The following is a 22400-nucleotide window of genomic DNA, read 5'->3' on the forward strand; positions in this document are numbered from 1 at the left end:
TGGCTCAATTATTAGATCTGTGGTGCAGGACATAATTAATCGATGAACAAACCAAAAATTTATTGAACAGCCAGGAGATCGCATCACAATAAAAAGTCCCTTCAAAACTGATATTTCATCTACTGGTAAATGGAGGAAATTAAAATTCCCCAATGATTTCCAATTTCTGTGCCCTGGAGTTAAGATTTATGTAAAACCAGCCTGCTCATACAGGGATCGAAATCCAGCTGGTCATTGCTGTGGAATTTCAATCCATGTACGGCCAGATTAAGCCTTATCTAAAAGGTTAGGAGTTTAGGCCTTAATGCATGTGAGCTCTAGAAACAGAAGCAGATTCAAGACTACCGGCCATGTTTAAAGTGGTTGTAAACCTCAGGCATTCAAAATGAACAAAGAATATCCCTCTATAGTGTTTCAATTAAGAGCACTAAGTATCAGTTCTGTCTGCTACTTCCTTCCTCTGCTATCTGCATAAGTCACTTTTGACAAGATTTCCTGACACCAAGAGAAAAAGGTTGGCAGGGGAGGGAGCTCCAGCCTATTGACAGACTCAGCTCTGTTCCTGTGGGCTGTGTGAAAGGGGGGGGGGTTGTCCGTTCCCTCCAATCAACTCTCAGGACTCCCCTCCCTGAGCTCTGCAGAGTGTAACTTCTGCTCTCTGCCCCATTTTTCCTGACAGCTTAGACGAGCTTTATAAATTATGTACTTTAACCACTTCCCGACCAGCGCACGACGATGTACGTCGACAGAATGGCACGGGCAGGCATATTGGAGTACATGTACGTCCAATATTCGTTGCCGCCGTGCCATCGGGAGCGTGCCGCCGGCGGCGCGCTCCCGCGCTGGTCGGGACCCCCGTGAGTCCGGTCGCGGGACCCGCGGACTCGATCGCCGCGGGCATCCCCGCGATCGTCTCACGGAGCGGCCGAATGGAGGAAATGCTGTATAAACAACATTTTTCCATTCTGCCTAGCAACTAGTGACGCTGATCTCTGCTCCATGTGATTGGAGCAGAGATCAGTGTACACTAAATGAAAGCTCAACCCCCCCACAGTTAGTAACACACCCCTAGGAACACTTAACCCCTACACTGCCACCCACTGGTTAACCCTTTCACTGCCAGTGTCATTTACACAGGAATCACTGCATTTATATAGCAGTGATTACTGTATAAATGACAATGGTCCCAAAAATGTGTCAAAAATGTCCGATGGGTCCCCCACAATGTCGCAGTCACAATAAAAATCGCAGATCGCCGCCATTACTAGTAAAAAAAAAAATAATAAAAAATTATTAATAAAAATGCTATAAAACTATCCCTATTTTGTAAACGCTATAACTTTTGCGCAAACCAACCAATAATCGCTTATTGCGATTTTTTTTACCAAAAATATGTAGAAGAATACGTATCGGCCTAAACTGAGGGAAAAAAATGTTTTTTTATATATTTTTGGGGGATATTTATTATTACAAAAAGTAAAAAATAATGCGTTTTTTTCAAAATTATCGCTCTATTTTTGTTTATAGCGCAAAAAATAAAAACCGCAGGGGTGATCAAATACCACCAAAAGAAAGCTCTATTTGTGGGAAAAAAAAGGACGTTAATTTTGTTTGGGAGCCACGTCGCACGACCGCGCAATTGTCAGTTAAAGCGACGCAGTGCCGAATCGCAAAAAGTGGTCTGGTCTTTGACCAGCAAATTGGTCCGGTCTGAAAGTGGTTAAAGAGGGATTCCACCAAAAAAAAAAATATTAAAAGCCAGCAGCTATAAATACTACAGCTGCTGACTTTTAATAAATGGACACTCACCTGTCCCGGGTTCCAGCGATGCCGGCAGCCAAGGCCGATCGATCGCTCAGCCCTCGGCTGCTGCCGCCACCATTCTAGGTGAGGGAATCAGGAAGTGAAGCGAATCGGCTTCACTTCCCGGTTCCCTACTGCGCATGCGCGAGTCGCGCAGCGCAATAGGAATTCTCCAAGCTGTCTCTGAGACCCGTGTGTCCCAACAGACAGCGCGGCAGGACAGGAAATGGCGTAGACTCCCATGGGAGTCTATGCCCGGAAGTGGGTGTAAATACCTGTCTTTGACAGGTATCTCCGCCCCCCTCCCCCCTGAAAGGTGCCAATTGTGACACCGGAGGGGGGGAGGGATCCGATCAGCGGAGGTTCCACTTTAGGGTGGAATCCCGCTTTAAATGGCTGTAGAGAAGAGAAGACTGCAGATAAACAGGTACAATTTATGTCAGAGATTTTGTTTAATCTCTGTGTATCACCTGAGGATAGTCGCTTCACTGGGTATATGTAAGGGTTTACAACCACTTTAAAGGGCTGTACTGATAGAAGAACAACAAAAGTGAACTCAATGCTGCCCTAGGTATGTCCTCAACACTGCATTTAATATTCTGTAGAGCAAAAAATGATGAGGACAGTAAGTGCTTGTGTTTATCAAGTGTGATAATGAACTTACCCCTGGGAGAGTGAGAACTTCAATAGAATCTGAAAAGCAGAAGTAGAGCAGATTTATATATGAGTAATAAACAAGAAAAACAGGGTAGTTATTCTGTGGCATGGTTTTGTAAAGACTTTATACTAAGCTGCTGAAAGTGTATCTATAGCCAAAACGTTTACTTAATTCTGGAAACACATGGGAAGGATTTTTCTCCTATTCATACTATGTTGGCACACCTCCTAATAGTCCCGGGTTCTGCACACCTCCCAAAAGAATTCCTCCAGAATTTATTGGTGAAGTGTAGGGGTGGGGCAGGGCATCCTGTGTTGGCACTGGCTGTTGCTCATTTTATTCTGGAGCCGCTGACAGCAAGCTGCTTTCTACATGTCAGGCAAAGGTCAGAATGCTGACTGCCATGTAACCTGGCTAGGAAAGGTGTCATTGGTACAGAGTGGCTATCACTATCTTGAAAATTTGCCATTGCTATTTATTTAAAAAGGCAAAAAGTCACTTTCAATGGGACTTCCTGACATACCAACTACTTACCCATCCTGCTCTGCTGATTGGTGCTGATGGTTTCCTCTTGAAAATTCTCACCTTCCCACACATGTGTGCTTAAGGTATTCTCGCTGGTATTGTCCCAATTATTGTCACTGTTGTCATTGACGTTTATTGTCGCAATTACCAGTTTGTTGCGCAACATATTGTCAAGATAGTCCATTTGCTCCACTGGTATAGTCACGATTGCCCGTTTTGTTATCTGTTTTTTCTCATGACTGCTGGCTTGTTGCCTACATAATGTCACAATTTTCTATTTGTTGCTCTTATCTAAAAAAACAAACGCACACCACTCCGGTGCTCTTTGATCTCTCCATTATGTTCAGATTGATATCCAGGGTTGATACAGAATTAACCACAGGAGAATGCCTCCAGACTAGTTTTATTACACAGGAATTTTGCCACATAAAAAAAGCCTTTAACCCATCAGCAGCCACAACAGGTGTCAAAGTAATCAGGAGATAGGGCAGTGTCAAATTATGTTTTCTAAATATTTTATGCCACGTGTGTTTTCAGTGTAATTGGTGTCTATCACTGTATTCTTGGAAAGAGCTGTTGAATTACCGTACTGTACAAAAAAATTGTACAGACTAAGGCCTCGGGCACAGAGGGCATTAAAAACAAAGCTGTTAGAGGCATTTCACATTTCTTTTTTCTTCCTCTATTCTTGCACACATAGGCGTTTACAGGAGTTTAGAGGCAGGAGAGCTTAGAAGCAGAAAAAAAATAAAAATCAAAGCATTTAGTATAGGAATGTTTCAGCAGAAAAAGGTTAGATGCACCTAAATGCCTGTAATTGCATCTAATGCTTTACCAATCATTACTTTTATTGGCCCAGGGGCGTAGATAATGGGGGAGTCAGGGGTGTTCAAACCCCCTCAGTGCATCCTGGCAAAATGCACAGACAGTGTCCCTGCTGTTTAGCCTCAGCATCAGCACAGTAGAAGCAATCAGAGTTTTGGAGTGCAGTAGCCAGACTTGTTTTTATTGTGCGCCACCCCATCAGTTTAATAAGGGGTCGCCCTGAAAAGCATGAAATTACTGCGAGGTCTCAGGTGCAGGCAATTGACAGTGCACAGTTGAGGGAACTCCTAGACTCCTCCTCGAGGTATCATATGACACAGCTGAAGGGAGACTGGGGATGCAGACGTTTTTCTACGTCTGTGCCAAGCTGAATCTGAGGTCTGATAAGTGGGGAGGCATTCATTTTCTGTTTTGGGAAGGAGGAAGTGAGAATTCCAGCCTCGGGGAGTTTCTTTTGGTGGAGGGTTAAGGAAAGGGGGGAAGGTTTGCTTTTGGAGAATGGGGGAGTTTCTTCTAGAGAAGTTTACAAGGGGTGGTTAATGGCAGGGATTTGCTTCTTGGAGGGAGTTTGATTGGATGAAGGGAGATTTTCTTCACAATCAAGAATCTTTGCTGGGGGAGAGGGTGTTGACTGTGGGAGATATTTTTGCTTTGGGGGCCGGGGGGCGACAGGGGGGTTTAATTTTTGGGGGATATTTGAGGGAGGGAGATATTTTACAGTGGGAATCTTTGCTTGGGGATGGAGAGTTATTAGGAGGGAGAGGGGGATTTTTTTTTCCTTTAAAAGAGATTTTTTTTTTTTAATTATACTTACCCAGGCCAGGCTTTGTGCTCGGATAAGGGTCTGGTAGGGACCTTGGGGGGACCCCCATGCCGTTTTTTTCGGCGTAGGGGGGTTCCCCTTAAAATCCATACCAGACCTAAGGGCCTGGTATGCTTCCGGAGGGGGAACCCACGCCGGATTTTTTAAATAAATTTGGCGTGGAGTTCCCTCTCGAGAGCCAATTATTCTGTGAGAGTCGCCTCAATATAGATGGAGATCTGACTTGGAGGCGACTTCCATTGAAATCAATGGGTACCAGACGCCTAGAAGTTGGATAGAAGTAGTACAGGAACCTTTTCTGAAGTCGGAGCGACTTCAGAAGTGTGCATTAAGATAGCTCTCCTTCACTTACATTGATTTTTACATGTAGCGCGACTTGAGGCGACTAGGGGCGACCTGAAGTCGGATCCTGAGTTGCCCCTGTGTGAACGGGCTCTAAGCGTACATTGATTAGTTTGCACAAAAGTTATATCGTCTACAAAATAAGGGATATATTTATGGCATTTTTATTATGATTTTTTTTCTAGTAATGGAGGTAATCTGTGATTTTTAGTGGGACTGTTACATTGCGGCAGACAGATCAGACACTTTTGACACTTTTTTGGGACCATTGACATTTATACAGCGATCAGAGCTAAAAATAGCCATTGATTACTGTATAAATGTCACTGGCAGGGAAGCGGATAACACTAGGGGGTGATCAAGGGGTTAAATGTGTGTCCTAGGAAGTGTTTCTTACTGTGGGGGAATGGGCCTGCTTCGAGGAGGAGACATATCACTGTTCATAACCAATATGAACAGCAGATCTGTCTCCTCTCTCCTGACAGAATGCAGATCTGTCCATTAACATGGACAGATCTCCGTTCTTTCTTTCTCAGGAGCGATCGTGGGTGCCTGGCGGACATTGCGGCCACCAGGCACATGCAACGGCTCCATTGCCGCGCCCCCTAGTGGTCTTAAAGTGGCTGATGTACAGCTACAGCGATTTGCCCAGGGGAGCCACAGTAGCTCAGTGCTATGCTCTCATCATGACACATTCCCTAAACTGGATATGTTTGAATTACGAATGCACACCTAACACCTATTAATTTCACTAGTTAGATGGACAGTGTCACATAAGAGTGGTTGATGTGTTAATAAGTTTTGTCACCAAAAAAGAAAGCATTTCTGGCAGTTAAAAATCTATATTTACTGTTTCCTAGGGTAGGCCTAAACGACACACCCGAATTGAGGGGTTGGGATTGAGATGTCTATGATAACAGCAATTTATATTTGAATATACTTGTTCAAAATGTTCATTTTCAGTAAAGAAATGTAATAATGACTTACAATATGATTGCTGCATACTAATACTAAAACATGACATAAGAAAATGCAAATGATATACAACTAGAAAATGCATTTGCTGGAGAAAATGCGTGGGAATGCTGAATAGCATCAAAACTGCCCCATCATATTGCCCCCATCAAAACTGCCCCATCGAAATTGCCCCATCATATTGTCACCATCAAAATGGCCCCATCAAAACTGCCCCATCATATTGCCCCCATTAAAACTGCCCCCATCAAATTTGCCCCCATCAAAATTGCCCACCATCAAAACTGCCCCCATCAAAATTGCCACCATCAAAACTGCCCCCATCATTTTGCCCCCATCAAAACTGTCCCATCAGAATTGCCCCATCAAAACTGCCCCCATCATATTGCCACCATCAAACTGCCCCCATCATATTGTCTCCATCAAAACTGCCCCATCATATTGCCACCATCAAAACTGACCCCATCAAAACTGCCCCATCATATTGCCACCATCAAAACTGCCCCCATCATATTGCCACCATCAAAACTGTCCCATCAGAATTGCCCCATCAAAACTGCCCCATCATATTGCCACCATCCAAACTGCCCCATCAAAACTTCCATCGTATTGCCACCATCAAAACTGCCCCATCAGAAATGCCCCATCAAAACTGCCCCATCATATTCCTCTATTATAAATCAGTACAAGGTGTGTCTGTGCTCTCCCCCACCACCCATCACTGTGTATAAGAAGCTTTGGTAACAATGGCAACAAAAGCCTTTAAAATGAAATTTCCTGAAATGATCACTAAACTTAAAGAGCTTTTTCACAAAAACTGTAAAAGATATCAAACTGAAAATATAAAGCCAGATAGCTGAATATTTTGTGAACATTTTAAAGTTTTGCGTCTGTAGGTGAAAGTATGAAGGAGCTGAAACTTTTGGGAGCAGAAGGAGATTTTAAGGATTTGAAGCATGCTCTTATTCACTTCAATGTTAAAAAGGGTTCAAAAGCTTAATATTTGAAAAAGTATAAATAGTAGAAAAAAGTTGAAGAAATCCCATCATTAGCTGAAAGAGCTAAACATTTTAAAAGTTAAATGGCTTTAATAACTGAAAGTATGCAGAGCCAAAAACTTACAGAATAAAATGAATGAATAAAAATGAACAACAATAGTGGGACTACTGAAGCATTCCCACTAAATATATATTTACCTTTTTTGATCACTTTAGTCACATTTGATAAAAGTCGAATACTATCTCCAATTCCAACAGTTACAGTTAGGTCAGAGTCCCCAAACCAGTGCACAGCAAAAGACATATCAACACCATTGATAATATTACCAGGTGCAATAATGTAATAAGAAGGCCTGTAAAATAAAATGTTACATTTCTTTAATGGCTCATACTGAACCTTTTCAAATACTTTTAGACATACAGTTTATGGGAAAATGATAAGCAAGTGTATTCATTATCAACATATTTACGTGAAAAATGGTTTGGTGCTACCCAAGGGTGAGGAGATTGCTCTAACCTTGTTTTAATGCGCAATACACTCTATGCAGGTGGAATTTTTCTGTGAGTGGTGACTTTGCAGTATAGGAAAGTTTATAAGATACGTTATAACACCATGGGGGCCTCTCGTTGGGCCGGGCACGGGCCCCTACTGGCTCTGGGCCCTCGGGCAGCGACCGATTCACCGATGGGTCAGTCCGCCCCTGCCATGGGCGGTTCTTTATTATTTGTGCCATTGAGAGTGCCGCCGTCAATTGTTGGAGAACAAGAAAAGTTATTTAAAGAGTCCTGCACCTCTATGGAAGAGTAGAGTTTTACCTGTGGGCATTAGGTTCAAGCTCTACCGGACCTGCATGAGAGGATGGGATTGATTTAAAGGTAGCTATAACACGGTATTGGTGGACTAGTGAATATATAATCACCACTATCATAAGAATTCCTGAATGGTGTCAACCAGTGGACATTAGTACTATTACTGAACTGTGGCTTGTTATGTATTATATGATCTCTGCATTATTTTGTATCAGTGGGATTGTGTTTAGCATGTTTCAATTGCAACACTGGTATTGTGGTTTCAATATTTATATATTTTTTTCATGTCTTACTTTTTATTTTATTTTTTATTTATACTTTTTTTGTGTGTGAGTATAGATTTGCTATTTAAAATAGAAAAAACACAGAGATGGTTATTTTCATGAAAAGTTTAAAAAAAAAATGTATATGCAGCTTTGTGGGATTTTCGCTATTGGGTAGCACCACACCATTTATTGGGTAGCACCACACCTCCGGCTTTCACACTGGAGTGAAAGGGGCCCAGTGTGAAAGGGGCTTAAGCAAATGGGAGTTAGGCTGCTTTCAGACTAATGCTGTGTGCTTTGACTGCCCCGCAGGTGCAGTGCAGCTTACCTGCTTGTTTGGGGCGGGTTAGCTAGGCTTTCCCGTAGAGGTATATTGTGTCCCATGGTTTTCAGAAAGAGCACCAACTGCATATTGCATCTTTGGTTACCTTTCATAAAGCGCACCAAATACACAAGACATATTATAAAACTCTATGGGAAACCACACCTACCCCTCTCTAAACATACGAGTAAGCTGAGCTGCACCTGCGATGCAGTCAAATTGCACTGCATCAGTCTAAAAGCAGCCTAATTCCGTCTTAGTAGTACAGCACAGTGTGCTTCACTGCCTTTCTCTTTTATGTGGAAATGTACAGGTCAGTCCTTATCTGTTTACAGACAATAGAATCTTTATAAAATTGTAACCTTATCTCAATCCCTAATTTACACATGACCACTAGAGAGGGCATTTGAACAATTCTAAGTAATTAAACCATGAAACCGTTGGTAAAATGTTAGTTGTTTTAAAAAGTGCTATCAGATATGGAAAATTATTAGTTAAAAACACATACTAAAATATACTTGACTTCAAATATCAGAACCCTGAAAGGTAAACCAGATTCCCAGCACCAGAAAAACAGTGCAAGCTTGTGCTCATATTTGTGTGCGTGTGCATTGCTCACTTCTCACTGCTCACTTTTACGTTTAGGCAAAGAGGCAATAGATGTACTATTCCAGTTCATCGTGCTTGCTTTTGTGAGCACACTTGTGCATACAAATTAGCATATGCACTTGGCATCCAGTGGCCTATTTTAACTGGCCTGTCACCATGAGCAGTTGCTGAATATTTTTCAGCTTGTAACTGTGACCTGATCAGTTAAACCTGCTTACCTGTGTGTTACCCAGCTTTCTCCTAGACTTTGCCTTTGCTCCTGCATTAACCCTGTTCATCTGATCTCTCTGACCTTGGCCTGCTTACTGGATTCATCTTTGCCTGCTAATTCTGTACTGAGCTGCATGGCTGTTACTGACCTTGGCCTGCTTCCTGGACTTGCCCTGCCTGTTGACTTGGTCCCTTGTTGCCTGGCTGCTGCTGGTCGCTGCCTGCATACCAGCTCTGCTATCATCTCCTGCTCTGGTGCCAAACTGCTTCAGTATCCTGCTCTTAGGACTACATCCCCCAGCTTCATCCACCTATGAGCAGACTCCACCAGCCAGATACTCCAGTACTTGTGCCACCCCGTGCCCTCACACTCTGTCTCCGCCTTCAGGAGTGTTGGGTAGGAAGTGCAAGAGAGACCTCCACACCATTCCAGTCACTAGGTACATGATAGACAAAATAGCAGCGCAGAATGTACATAAGTGTGAATTATTTTTGCAATGAAGATGCATATTTCCCCTACTATTTACTTTAATGTAGTGTCAATTGAGAATAGCTGAGGGTAACTATAGGAGATGCAAACAGAGAAAAGTCCCCTGAAAATATGAAAGCAATGTGGCTAAGCATGATCTGGAAATAAACAGTCCAATCCCCAAATCAATGGCATAATGTGATAAGTGGTTGAGGAATAGATTAACTAAAACTATCCTAGGGGATAGTTATGTGTGGTTTTGGCTTTGCAGGTACTTGTGATCACTCACTAATTGTATCCAAATTTTAGAAAATATCTGTTCCGGGGACAAATGCTTCATTCTCATTAATTGAGAAGAGGAAAATAAATCGTAGGCAGCAGCTGAACTGTTATAAATGATGCTCCATGACCTACCAAACTGTTTGAGAATGGGCATGTCTTATCACCTATACCTCCTGAAACTACAGTTTTAGAGTTTTCATCAGAAAAGATAAAAAAAAAAAAAAAAAACCTTTTCTGTGACTTCTAGTAATTTTTTGGCAAATCTAGGAATATAGATGAAGTTGCAGATCGCAGCTCAACTGTTTTGTTGAACACTCATAAAGGCTTGTATCAGCCAACAAACAATCCCTGGAATTAATAGGAGCATCTGTAAGCATTTGTAAGAGTCTTGTGGCGTTTTTAAGCTTTACAGAAGCATTTTTAGTGTGCTTTTTTCCCTACCATTACCTAAAATATGACATATAAAAAAGATTTGCGTACCAACTAACCATTCAGGAAAACCTGAAAAGATTTCTGAATATTATGAGAAAGAGTAGGAGACACTTGCTGAACTTGAACTTGAGCATCCATTACAATCCAGCTTTCACTTTCTGTTAAGTAGACCTTTGGATTGACTCACATATGTATAAATATTTATCCATATTTTTGAGAATATTTTTGAGAATGTTTCAAAAACAGGAAATTTTAAATTTTGGCTAGCGTAAGGGAGGGTTATAAAACCTGTCAGTTTTTTTTTTTTTTGCCATCTATGTCTCATTGGGGAGATTTTCCTTCACTTCCTATCCCATAGTCAAAACAGGAAGTGAGAGGAAATCTCTGCAAATTGAGAGAATACTGATGTGTCTCCAGGGTCACTAGAACTAGTGTCCCCATTAAAAAATGTCCCCTTTACACTCAGCCACTCTGTTCCTTCCCGAACCTCCATGGAGGAATTCAGGAAATATAGTGTCCTGTGTCCCTTCCAATTTTAAAATTAATTTTCACAAATTAGAAGCCCTGAACATAAATATTTGGCAGGCAACACTGAACGCACTTAAATCACACTTCACCTTCAAATGGGCCCACCATCAGGTCAAATATATGGGTATTTATCTGACACCTTCTCTTAAAGAGATTTTTGCTGCTAATTTCCAACCACTTTTAACTAGATTCCACCAAGACCTCAGGAAGTTGTATACCAAATACTTTTCATGGTTCGGCAGGAATAATGTTCTCAAAATGAACATTCTTCCAAGACTGCTTTATTTGCTTCACACCTTACAGGTCAGAATCTCCAAAGCATTTCTTAAAGTGATTGTAAACTATTATTATTATTATTATACAGGATTTATATAGCGCCAACATTTTGCGCAGCGCTTTACAACATGAAGGCAGACAGTACAGTTACAATACAATTCATACAGGAGGGATCAGAGGGCCCTTCTCATTAGAGCTTACAATCTAGAAGGAAAGGTCAAGTGAAGCAAAAGGTAGGTAATAACTGTGGGGGTGAGCTGATGGAGAAAATAGACATACAGTTGTTAGATGTGGGTAGGATAGGCTTCTCTGAATAGGAGAGTTTTCAAGTGGATGAGTCTGGCAGCAGCATTCATGATGGATTGAAGGGGGGATAGACTATGTAGAGGTAAGCCAGTAAGAAGGGAGTTGCAGTAGTTGAGGCAAGAGATGACCAGGGAGTGAATTAAGAGTTTTTTTGTGGCATTGGTTAGAAGAGGCATATTTGGGAGATGGTGAGGTGGCAAGTTTTGGACAGAGATTGTATGTGGGGCTTAAAGGAGAGTTCAGAGTCCAGGACTACACCTAGGTCCTTGGCATGTGGGGATGGGGTTATAGTTGTGCCATCAATTTTGACAGAGAGATCAAGTGAGGGGGCATGTAGGGGAGGAAAAATTATAAGTTCGGTTTTGGATAGATTGAGTTTGAGGAAGTGGTGTGACATCCAGACTGACATATCTGTTAGTAAATTAGTGATACATGAGAAGACTGAGGAATTGAGCTGAGGGGTAGAGAAATAGATTTGGGTGTCGTCAGGGTAGAGATGGTATTGGAAGCCATGGGAGGCTATCAGCTGACCCAGGGAGGAGGTGTAGATTGAAAATAGGAGAGGTCCAAGAACAGAACCTTGGGGGACCCCAACAGAGAAAGGAAGAGGAGAGGAGGAAGTAGAATTGTAAGTAAACGCTAAAGGTGCAGTTGGATAAGTAGGTAGAGAACCAGCGAAGAGTAGAGTCACAGAGACCAAATGTGTGGAGTTTTTTGTGGAGGAAGGGGTGGTCATCCATATCAAAGGCAGCAGGTCCAGGAGTAGGAGTACAGAATAGTGTCCAATGTTTTGGCAGTTGGAGGGAGAGGGGTGGAGGAGAGGGAAAGAGTGAAACTAATAAGGTAGTTATCAGAGAGAGGGAATGGATAGCTGGAGAGGTTGCACAGAGTGCTTAGGTGGGAGAAAACAAGGTCAAGGGTATTGTCTTCAGAATGAGTAGAAGCATGTATCCATTGCTTCAGGTCAAAAGGAGGAGGTTAGACTGAGAAATTCGGAAGTAGCAGGAGTGTTAGTATTAATAGGGATGTTGAAGTCACCAAGAGTGATTGTGGGGATATCAGAAAAGAGAAAGTAGGGTAGTCAGGCAGAGAAGTCATCAAGAAAGGTTGATCCCAGTTCAGAGGGTCGATAGATCACAGTTATCCTTAGAGAAACCGGAGAGAAAAAAACGAATGCAGTGTGCCTCGAACGAGGAGAGTGACAGAGAGGGCAGTGGGTGAAGTACCTGAAATGCGCTATGTGGGGCTAGAATGATTCCTAAACCCCCTCTCTTACAGCCCTTTTAATTTAAAATAGAAATGAAAGGCAAAGTATTTGTGTATAGATATATATATAAAAAAAAAAGAGAAGATGATTTATACTTTTTTTTGCCTTTTTATAAGTGATTACATTCCCTCTGTTCTCAGCTGCATAAAAGCTGGGGTGAGGAAAAGCAAGAGTACACTGATCTTCCAAGTGAAAAGCTGTGCGGGGAGGGGGTGGAGGGGGGTGCATCAGGACAAGACTGATTATCAGAAGGGGAGCACACTGAGTTCCCAGCACAGTTGACCACAGTGTGTTCTCGTGCTTAGTGTGTTCAGTTTTTAATAGGAAAGCAGAGGGGCTGGAAGGAACACCAGGGATTTCACACAAAGGAAGGAATACAAAGAGAACCGGATACTTTTTCATACAAGTCCATGGAACAGCAGGCACATGTCAGGAATATGAAATGTTGGGGTAACAAACACTTTAAACAAGTTTGAGGAGAATTTACTTCTTTGGGCTCATAAATCACATAGACTGGCGTACACACACAGACAACAAACACTGGATCTACAGTATCTAGAAGAGGCCTCTCTTGGCATCCCGCTACAAGGTACTCCCTGGCTCAGGAACACAATTCCCTCTTTTGTGACATCACATCCACCAGTGGGACACACAGCCAAAATACTCTCTGCTGCAAGAGGATATTTTCCATGAACGTTATCCCTCCCATCTAACACCAGTGATAGGCCATCCCAAGTTTGCTCCTTGCCTGACAAGTCAGCACTTCCAATCCTTGATTGAAATGAACCAATCTCTCCTAAGGATTTTCTCACCCCAACAGATCTAGTGCAGATCCAGAGTATGACTGAACCCCTGAACACACACACACACACACACACTTTTCTGGAGTGCATTACAATTGCGACTTCTTTTTATCAAGCCTAGGCCAACAGGTTGCTCAACCTTCCACCCAACTATCAACATCCGCTCTACATCATCAAGTGTGGGACGGACCTGGGCATTAGCTTTTGAGATCAAAAGAAAGACCACAATTTACATTTTATAGATGTGGCATCCATCCTCAATTCTGTTCAGGAAACAGGCTTGAAACCCTGATATGATGGTACAAATTCCCCTCATCTCTCCACAAGATTTTCCCCCAAATCGAACCCACATGCTAGAGATGCCTCACTCAGGAAGGCACTTACATCCACATATTCTGTACCTGCCCGGTTCTGCAATCACTCTGAACACAGGTTCGTAACTTAGAATACAAATTTACCGATGCGCAATTGGGTCTGCTACATCTGGCTCCTTTGACATCTAAACACTATAAACCCTCCTTCACTTTGTATTTGCAAAATACAGCCAAAGCCTGAATCCCAATGGCAGCAGATGATTCCATCTCACAAGGGGGTCTGGCTACGTAAAGCCACAGAAATTTGTACTATGGAAGACATTTTTGAATCTGCCAATCAGAAAGAAGAACAATTTTGCAAAACCTGGTTCTACTGGCTTGACTATACCATCTCTGCAGACTACAATGCTGACCTGAATAGTTGAGTACACTTCTAGATTATAAATCCCTTTGGATCAGCTGTAGGGTCACCCTCGGTTTACGTCACTTTTTTGGTTTGTTTTTTAACCATGACTGTCAGTAGTCCTAAGGCATGCAACTAAGTTTGACACATTTACCCTGTCTTTCTGAATTTCAAAAGGAAGAATATTCCAACAGAGCATAGTGGATATCTGAGAATTTCCCCGTATGTATCACTGCCTCTGTACATTTCTAGATTATCATTTTCTTCTGTGTGTTTGTGTTTTATACACTAACTACTTTGGCCTGTTGTCCATTATTCTACGCTACCTGTTTTTTTGTTTTTTTGTTCTAGGAAAACATTAAATAAATAAAAAATCGCCTCTATTACTCTCATCGCAAAATCTGGAATTTTCTTGTATCTCCCTGATGGGGGCACAGGCAGCAATAAAAACTGACAGGTGTTATAATCCTTTTTAACTCTATCAAAAACAAGAAAAAAAGGTTTTGCCTTTCGTTAGACTTTAAGTTAGAATCGGTATGAGAGCATGTAGGATTAATGTATACATATTGTTCTTTCTGTGAATTGCTAAATAAATATCCTGAAAAGATTGGGAGTGGTTTGACTCATATAATGCACAAAAGTTGACTCTTGAAGGATCATTTTTCCACTAAGGAATAGATTTCACCTAACCACACCCTGTAAATCCCCACACCCTATCTTACATCAGCCTATTCAGTATTCAATGTACTGTACTAATCAGGTTTATTATGTCTACATACCCCTATGTGTTATTTATAGGAACCAATGAAACTAATATCAAGAAACATGGACCTTAGTTATCTGTGAGACACACCATTTTTATTTATGACAAGAAAGCTTAGTGCAAAGCATGTCAGAATAGAACCTGTTCCTGGTAGATACTTTGGTAAAGGAAGAATAATATTTTGAATCTCGGTATGGTGTTGCTGGTTCAATTGTTTGCTTTGGTGGAGACGAGCCAAGCCAGCACCTGACATGATGGTAGAGAGTGTGTCCTCTGTGTCGCTGAGGAAGTGGTCATGCACTAATGTGCTCTACAGACTTCTCTTATATAGGGTGTTCAACAGTTCCACTGGCTGATGGATGATTGTGCATTATGTGACTATACTTTAATGGAAAATGATCCTTAGATAGTTTTTAACCCCTTCCCGCCGAGCGTACGCAGATGTGCGTACTCGGCTTCCGGGGGGTATACCGGGATGATGCCCGCACCTGCAGGCATCATCCCGGTACCGTTTTTTTCAGCAGGCGATTGGCAATCCAGCCATAACAACCGATGCAGCTAAAAGCCGCTCGGCTGTTATGCTGGAGGAACGGGAAGGGACGTCCCCCCTCCCGCCGCCTCCCGCCGCTGTTACCGGTGCTCCCGCTCGATCGGGAGCACCGATTCCATGTCCGCTGCCTCTGGCTGCTGGGGAGGAACTGGAACAAAGCCGTAATTGGCTTCGTTCCAGTCTCCTCATAGTAAACACGGAAGCGACGTCATGACATCACTTCCCGTTTACTCGGCTGCCAAAGGCGCCGGTTTTAAAAATATATACGGTATTCAGAATCGCCGTTTTCGTGATCTGAATACATTGAAGTGTAAAGGAGGGATGGGGGGGTCTTTTAGACCCCCCATCCCTCCATAAAGAGTACCTGTCACCACCTATTACTGTCACAAGGGATGTTTACATTCCTTGTGACAGCAATAAAAGTGATCACATTTTATTTTTTTTTCAAAACAAATTAGTCATTTTAAAATAAATAAATAAATGTAAAAAAAATTTTTAAAGCGCCCGCCGTCCCCGCGAGCTCGCGAAGCAAAGAAAACGCATACTGAAGTCGCGCCCGCATATGTAAACAGTGTTCAAATCACACATGTGAGATATCGCCGCGATCGTCAGAGCGAGAGCAATAATTCTAGCACTAGACCTCCTCTGTGACGCTAATCTGGTAACCGCAAAAAAAGATTTTTAGGTACCGTACTTTGTCGTCAATCCACGAGTGCGTGCAATTATAAAGTGTGACATGTTTGGTATCTATTTACTCGGCGTAACATTATCTTTCACATTATGCAAAAAAATTGGGCTAATTTTACTGTTTTTTTTGTTTTTTTTTATTCATGAAAGTGTCCCTTTTCCCAAAAAGTTGCGTTTAAAACACTGCTGCGCAAATACCGTGTGACATAAAATATTGCAACAATCTCCGTTTTATTCTCTGAGTCTCTGCTAAAAAAAAAAATATATATATATATATATATATAATGTTTGGGGGTTCCAAGTAATTTTCTAGCAAAAAATATGGATTTTAACTTGTAAACACCAAATGACAAAAATAGGCTTAGTCATGAAAGGGTTAAATTGCAATATGTTTATGAACTGCATTAGTCTTAGAAATCATAATTTTGGTTTCCCTTGTCCTGATGAAGCTGGCTTGACCTGAGAAATCGAAAGACACACAGGACTCCAAATCATTGTCCTAATACTGTGATTTTTCTATACTAAGCTGGCTGGACAGTCAAACACTTTTCTATGTGGAGCCTGATCTTACCTGCAGCAGTATGTGAAATATTTGGCAGAGAATATGTGTGGTTAATGTATCTCTGAAGGTTCTGATTTATTCAGGCCATGGTATAGCTAGTGGTAGATCGCCACATGCAACTGGACTATTGTTTTGTTTGTTTAACAAATATTTATTGCACAATGTAACAATAAAACACAAAACATAATTACAGTTTTAGCTTAGGGCCGGTTCACACAGCGAGGCGAGGCGAGGCGACACGGCTCGCCTCGCCTCGCTCCCGCAAGTCGCCCCCATTCAGTACTATGGAACCGTTCTGAGAGGAGCGACTCGAGTCGCTCCGACTCAGAAAAAAGGTTCCTGTACTACTTCGGGGCGACTTCGGGGGCAACTTGCATTGACTTCTATACAGAAGTCCTCGACTTGCAGAGGACTTCTGTATAGAAGTCAATGCAAGTCGCCCCCGAAGTCGCCCCGAAGTAGTACAGGAACCTTTTTTCTGAGTCGGAGCGACTCGAGTCGCTCCTCTCAGAACGGTTCCATAGTACTGAATGGGGGCGACTTGCGGGAGCGAGGCGAGGCGAGCCGTGTCGCCTCGCCTCGCCTCGCTGTGTAAAGATTACAGGATATGAGATGCAACATGAATATCCAATCAAAACAAAAGAACAAAGGTCCATGAGGTCAAGTAATGTAAGAGAACCAGTAAGAGCCAATGTACAATTGCATGGACCTGAGTACTCACACATAAAGCAATGGCAAGAATGCCTCAAGAAAAAGGATGCTAAGAAAGCAAAGTATATATACAGAGAAGAAGAAACAGATGGGAGAGGGAGTGGAGGGAGACAAGGTGAGAGGGCAAAGGGAAGGGGAATACCGATAACATCTACACAAAAATAGTGTGAAAAATATTACTAATACACATCTGCTGTGCTAGATAATGGACTTGGTTTTTAAGTTTTTGGATGCTTATCCAAGTAATGCTTATAAGAAGGACAAGCCACCACTTTGACTCTACCACCTATAGAAACAAACCCAGTGTATCTAATACCAAATCCAGATTTAAAAATAATAATAATAACGCTTAAGTATTATTATTATAATTATTCTTTAATTATTGTAGTTTTGTTCATAGTATTTATTAAAGAAGCCCGTGAAAACTTTTTAGAATGTGAACAAAAGAACAAAAGCTACAACTGTCTGAACATTGGTTGAGTCTTTTCCCCCCAAAGTAGCTGCTTCAGAATCCCAGCAATAATTACATAAGGTACAGATTAAGATTACTTGTTATCATTTCTTAATCATACTCCTTTGTCTATTCTGATTAAGGAAAAAAAATATCTTTGGCGCTGGGTTGTTCTTCTCTTTAGGCTCATATGTTCATTATATAATTAATGCTAAGAGTGATATGCTACCTTTACTGTGCTGCCTAATATAATAAGGCTGAATACAAAAAAACAAAAAAAAGATTATGCTGTAAAACTGTCCTTTCTTAAAGGTTAAATCTGCTGCCAGTTAGACTGCTCAAAAAAGGTACAGAGACAGTTATTGCACTGGAAGGCCAAACAGATATAGGTCCATGCAATCATTGCAAGATAACTGCATTTATGACAATATATTAATGTAATTTAAAGGAAAACCCAAGTTTTGATAATGAAAAAAAATGATTAAAAAAAAATATGGGCAATGGCCTAAAGTGACTTTACCAAAGGGCCTAACATAATATTCTATATTCTACAGAATGCTACCAGAATTTTTAAACATGCAGCAGAAGTTGGTCCGAGACTACAGATACTTGAGGTTTCTGGCCAAAAATGAGTGTACAGTAGTTTTATGACTACGATATAGGAAAAGAAGCTTGTGTCCATTTCATAACAGTCAGGATGATGCTCACTTTATTTTATATACTCTGGCTGGTTCCAAATATATGATAGTAGTGTTCTTTGGAGTATGCTATCTCAGAACTTGTTTTGTAAAAACGGTGGGATCTCTGAAACCTTCTACCTTGCTATGAAAAGCCAGTAGAATTGACAAATGCCTGATACATACGGAAAGTTTGGGATATTTGTAATATTCCTCGGTTAGAGCAACAGTACTTTCCACACACAACCACAATGGATGGTGCACATTCTCTAATGATACTTAAACCAAATCGATAATGGGACCAGATGACATATAAGAGGCAAAATTAAATGCATAGAATCTATAGATGGAGATTTTATTGCATGTCTCCAACACAATGTCAAGCTGCTCTTAATAAAATTGGCATAAAACATTGTTTTTTGTTTTGTTTTGTTTTTTTGCTGTTAGATGTAGACATTTATTTCTACACTGTTAAAGAATATTACAATTAAATGTGTTGTATACAATATGGTTTCTATTGCCGTGTGCTGTCATGGTAGTATTGTTATCCTATATACATGATTGTATTGCTGCACAACAGCAGGTGAAATATTCATATGGCATGACAGCTTGTCGATGTGTAAAAAAAACAATATGATGTTTCTCACTTACCTTGCACTGCAGACAAGTATATATAGTGAAAGGAGGACAGCATGCCTCATAGACGGAGGCCATAGTGTGTACATATCTGATGATATCTCTGTAATGATAGGAAGTGTGTAGGCTTCAAATGCTACAATAGACTGAAGTTTTCTCTCTCACCTACTGCATTTTAAATGTGTCTTAGTGTCACACCCTACCCTACAGAACCTGACACGGTTACACATGTGTTAAACAAGGTATTACAAAGACACTGGGAAAATCCCTGTTTTCATCTTGTTATCTTATTGTCTATTCCTTAATTTACACTCATAGCAAAATTACTCATCCAGGAACTCAGAATCGTTTGATTGTCAACTACTTGTCACATTTAGTTACCTAAACACGGAGTGCACTTTTTTTATTTGCATATATGATGCCAAGCAAGGGTGAAGGAATGGCGAAGCTTAAGCATCACAAAAAATGGAAATATTAATTTAACAGATGGGAGTATACATTTGATATATTTTGACAGGCTAATTGCTAAATACAAAGTTGAATTACACAGATGTACATACATGTCAACTGATCAGTAATTCTCATAAGTCAGTATTAATTCTATTAAGCCAGTTTTGTGATTTAAAGCAGTATTAGACCCAAAAGCAAACATTTATTATATTGCAGCTTACACATTCTTAGCCCTTGTACACACGGTCGGAGATTCCAACAACCAAATCCGTCAGATTTTGTCCGTCAGATTTTGTCAGACGGATCTTGTCTGAAACTGTTGCATACACACGGTCGAATAAAGTTGTTGGAAAATCCGATCTGTCAGAACGTGATGACGTCATTTTGTTACGATGGGACTACCATCAGGCTAGTAGCCAATAGCTTTGCTGTAGGAATTTGATCTGAGCATGCGTGGCACTTTGTCCGATCGGAATTCTCTACACATGATCGGAGTATGTCCGATTGGAGCAGTTTGTCAGAAAATATTTCCAGCAAGTTGGAAAATTTGGTCCGACGGATATTCCGACGGAAACAGTCTGATGCAGACCACACATAGTCGGAATATCCGACAAACCGCTCCGATCGGACACATTCCGACGGAATCTCCGACCGTGTGTACAAGGGCTTAGATTTGGTGGGTGCATTGGATTCCTTTTTTAGTCATTTCTTCTATTTTCATCCTGTAGTCCAGCCAGTAAGTTTGCTGTTTTCAAAAACACAAGCTCTCCAGCAGAAAATATCAGTTTACATAGTTTACATGGTTGAGACAAACCACTTAAAACTGGCAGATGTGAATAAAATTATTAGCTTTTATTTATTCATGCAAAACCAAAAAGGAAAAAAAAATGTTTACTGTAACTGATTATCAAGTGTGTGCTGGCATTTGGTCTCAATTTGTTAGTGTATTTAAATCTAAACCCTTGTACACACGGTCGGACATTCCGACGGAAAATGTCCGATCGGACCGTGTTGTCGGATAATCCGACCGTGTGTGGTCTCCATTGGACTGTTTCCGTCGGAATATCCGATGGACCAAGTTTTCCAGCTGGGCTATAAAATTTTCCGACAACATGATCCGATCGGACCTTGTCCGATCATATGTAGAGAATTCCGATCGGACAAAGTCCCACGCATGCTCAGATCAAATTCCTACACCAAAGCTATTGGCTACTAGCCTGATGGTAGTCCCATCGTAACGAAATTACGTCATCACGTTCTGAACGATCGGATTTTCCGACAACTTTGTCCGACCGTGTGTATGCAACAGTTTCGGACAAAATCCGTCTGACAAAATCTGACGGATTTGGTTGTCGGAATGTCCGACCGTGTGTACAAGGGCTTAGTTATAGCGTCTACAAAATAGGGAATAGATTTATGGCATTTTTATTTTATTTTTTTTCATTTTTTTTTACTAGTAATAGCAGCGATCTGTGATTTTTAGCAGGACTACAACATTGTGGACAGATCAGACCCTTTTGACACTTTTTTGGGACCAGTGACATTTATACAGCTATAAAAATGCACTGATTACAGTATATATGACACTGGCAGGGAAGGGGTTATCACTAGTGGGTAATCAAGGGGTTAAGTGTGTCCTAGGGAGGTGTTTCAAACTGTGGGGAGAGTGGACTGACTGGGAGTACAGAGAGATCTCTGTTACTAATCACTAGGAACAAATGATTACACTGTACTTCCCTGACAGAACGGGGATCTGCTTTGTTTACACTGGCATATCCTCGTTCTGCTTCTGTGTGTTGATCGCGGGTGGCCAGCGGACATTGCAGCCGCCAGCCAAGTGCATCCGTTTCAGTGCCACGCTGTGGGCGAGCCCCCGACCTCATACACGTGCCCATTGTATTCACGGAATAGAGCCGCCCTGCCGCCATATAACTAGTCGGCAAGTGGTTAAACACCCTATAATGCAGAAAAAGAGAAGTGAAGCTGCGCTACGGATTTATATGACCCAGAAGGTGCCTTTTTATATACTATGGGATTGGAGCTGCCTCTACAATTGGCGAAATTGGCGAAGAAATGGCGCTGTCCCCTATTATCTTAAAGTGGGAGCGGATGACGTCTTGATGACGAAACACGTAGGGTATGGCCATAGGACGTACACACTCTCTCTCTTTCGGTTAGAACCACGGCAACCAGCGGCTGCTGTAACGAACATTGCCTGTCAGTTTTTAATGAATGTGAGTACATTTCTTTATAAATAAATCACAGTTCACAAACAGTATTGCGCTATGAAATACTCCTCTTGTCCATATGGACAAAATGAGCGAGATGGCTGATACCTGCTGAGAAATTGAAGATCCCAGAACAGTACCACACAGCGACACAGGGGCTTACACTGTGGAGGCGCTACTGCCCCCGTAGTGAGACAAGGCATCTGGTGAGTGCAAAATCACCACTATTTGCACGGATAAGCGCACCGGCACCTTCCTTCCAGCATTTAAAGGACTAGCCACAGCACTTGCTACATTGGGCATGAGTCACTTTTCACGTGTTTATGGACTTTAATTTTACTTTTTAACATATTTAATATATATTCATTTGTCTATCTATTTATTTATTAGTACTATATTTTTATATTAAAGTACATCTATATATTTTTTTTTCCCAGGG

At 41.5% G+C, this 22400-nt stretch overlaps 1 protein-coding gene across 1 annotated transcript in view; it reads right to left on the reverse strand.

Moving 5' to 3' along the window:
- The window catches only part of LOC143988098 (CD109 antigen-like), a 132018-nt gene extending 112603 nt beyond the window's left edge, over positions 1–19415 (reverse strand). Inside the window, exons 1-3 of the mRNA XM_077487381.1 lie at positions 19299–19415; positions 7148–7302; positions 2468–2496 (exon numbers count right to left, since the gene is read on the reverse strand). Of these exons, the coding sequence (XP_077343507.1) occupies positions 2468–2496; positions 7148–7302; positions 19299–19372 (258 nt within the window). The 5' untranslated portion in view covers positions 19373–19415. The remainder of the gene's footprint in view (positions 1–2467; positions 2497–7147; positions 7303–19298) is intronic.
- Between the last annotated feature and the right edge of the window lie 2985 nt (positions 19416–22400).

The sequence above is a fragment of the Lithobates pipiens genome, unplaced genomic scaffold (genome assembly GCF_037356315.1).
Source record: "Lithobates pipiens isolate NorthernLeopardFrog02 unplaced genomic scaffold, aLitPip1_a1.2 Scaffold_18, whole genome shotgun sequence".
Classification (NCBI taxonomy): domain Eukaryota; kingdom Metazoa; phylum Chordata; class Amphibia; order Anura; family Ranidae; genus Lithobates; species Lithobates pipiens.